Source organism: Ischnura elegans, chromosome 7 (assembly GCF_921293095.1).
Source record: "Ischnura elegans chromosome 7, ioIscEleg1.1, whole genome shotgun sequence".
Taxonomy (NCBI): Eukaryota; Metazoa; Arthropoda; class Insecta; order Odonata; family Coenagrionidae; genus Ischnura; species Ischnura elegans.
Window position 1 is genome coordinate 26,481,656 of NC_060252.1, and position 1,724 is coordinate 26,483,379.

At 42.6% G+C, this 1,724-nt stretch overlaps 1 protein-coding gene across 1 annotated transcript; it reads right to left on the reverse strand.

The window, feature by feature from the left end:
- Positions 1-338: 338 nt before the first annotated feature.
- Positions 339-983, reverse strand: LOC124162577. The gene has a single exon (XM_046539155.1). It carries the CDS (start codon positions 981-983, stop codon positions 339-341), a length of 645 nt encoding a protein of 214 aa, XP_046395111.1.
- Between the last annotated feature and the right edge of the window lie 741 nt (positions 984-1,724).

Genomic DNA, 1,724 nt, shown 5'->3' on the forward strand with positions numbered 1-1,724 from the left:
GACTCTTTTTATTTTTGTATTGCATACTCTCTGTCGCCTCAATGAATTTCTCCTTTCCGCGTAATACCATCCCGGTTCGAAAGCGAAGGAAAGCGAAAAGGCCATGAATGTTAAAAATGCACTATTGGGTACCACCAAATTAAAGTTATCTACAGAACTGTTGTACGCTCTCAAGTCTACCGCTAATATCAATTTGAATGACCATTCAAATAAAAGCCAATCAAACCAATACCTGAGGTAGCCCTGAAAAGGGCATTGTCAATAAGCTACGATCACAGACGATGTAAACATTGTCAAACACATGAGCGGCTAAAAGCCTTGTCAGGTTCTTATATATTTTATTTATTTGGATAAAAGTATGTCAACGCTCTAAAAAAATCAGCGTACAATTCCTTCTTTGTATGGTGCCTACTTCTCCACACATATTCCACTAAATGTGTCTCAAAGGACTTCACGCATATTCTACCGATCCTTCTCCTCATATCCCTCTTTATTGTAGACCACAAATTTTCTATATTCTGGGTGTGGGTCAACTTTTCTCCTGGCTTAACGAAGTTGACCGAGTGGTTTACAACGTCGTGGTGATATCCCAAGTCAGCCAGCCCACTATAACCCCTCCACATATCCGTCTTAATTATCGACCCCTTCTTGACGAACTTTTGGATCGCCTCGTTGAGTGTGGAAGCGTCTCGTCGATCAACATGACAAAGGAAGGTTTCTCGGGTTCCTCTATCAATTCCTCCCAATACCCACGTGGTCCTGGTCATCCTGCCACGATTGTACTTCCGGCGACCAAAGGCGCTCTCGTCAATTTCTACGATGTGTCCTGGGCCCCCTATCTGCCGACTCTCCTCCTGTAGCCATACAAGAATGAGCTCCCTCAAGCTGGAAACTATTCTTGCCACAGTGTGTCTTTCCAGCCGTACTTCCATCGCAGTGACATCGGCAGGATAGCGATTCAGCCAGCCGACAGCAACCGCCATAACATCGGCTATGCTGGAATGAAATCCTGCGAAGTGATCTGAGTGTCGTTAATACATCAGATTCATCATTTCAAATAGCAACCGTACCAAATAGAGGAGAGAGTATTCTTCATTTATTAGCGACAAATATACCTCATCAGGTAATAAACGTGAGCACTCATCTACATCTACATCTACAAATTACCCTGCGAGCCACCTCTAGGGTGTTTGGCAGGGGGTGATCAATCACCAGCATGCAGCATGCATTTGGACTCCCACATGCACACCACACCGTCCAAGAAACGTCCCGTATAACAACAAAACTATACCACTACATGCTGTTAGAAATAGAATATAGAATAGAAATTCAGAAACATGCAGTAAGTTTTACATAGGTTAGTAGGCTACACTACAAGTCATGCAATCTATTTACGCGTTCTATTGCTGCCGTTATAATCTCTTATTGATCGTGGAAAAAATGACATTCGGAATCTGTCTGTTCTGCAATCTATCTCTCTTATTTTATTTATATGATCTGATCTTCCGTAGTACGTTGGCGTCCGCAAGATATGGTTAACCTCGTCAGAAAAGACACTGCTCTTGAATTTATCTAAAAGGTTTAGTCTATCTTTCAATCTACGGTCCGACAGAGATTCCCATCCGAGTTTATGTAAGAGGTCAGTTACACTAACAAGACTATCGTAACGACCTTTCACATACCTGGCAGCTCTTCTTTGCACGCGTTCTAACTCTGTTATTATG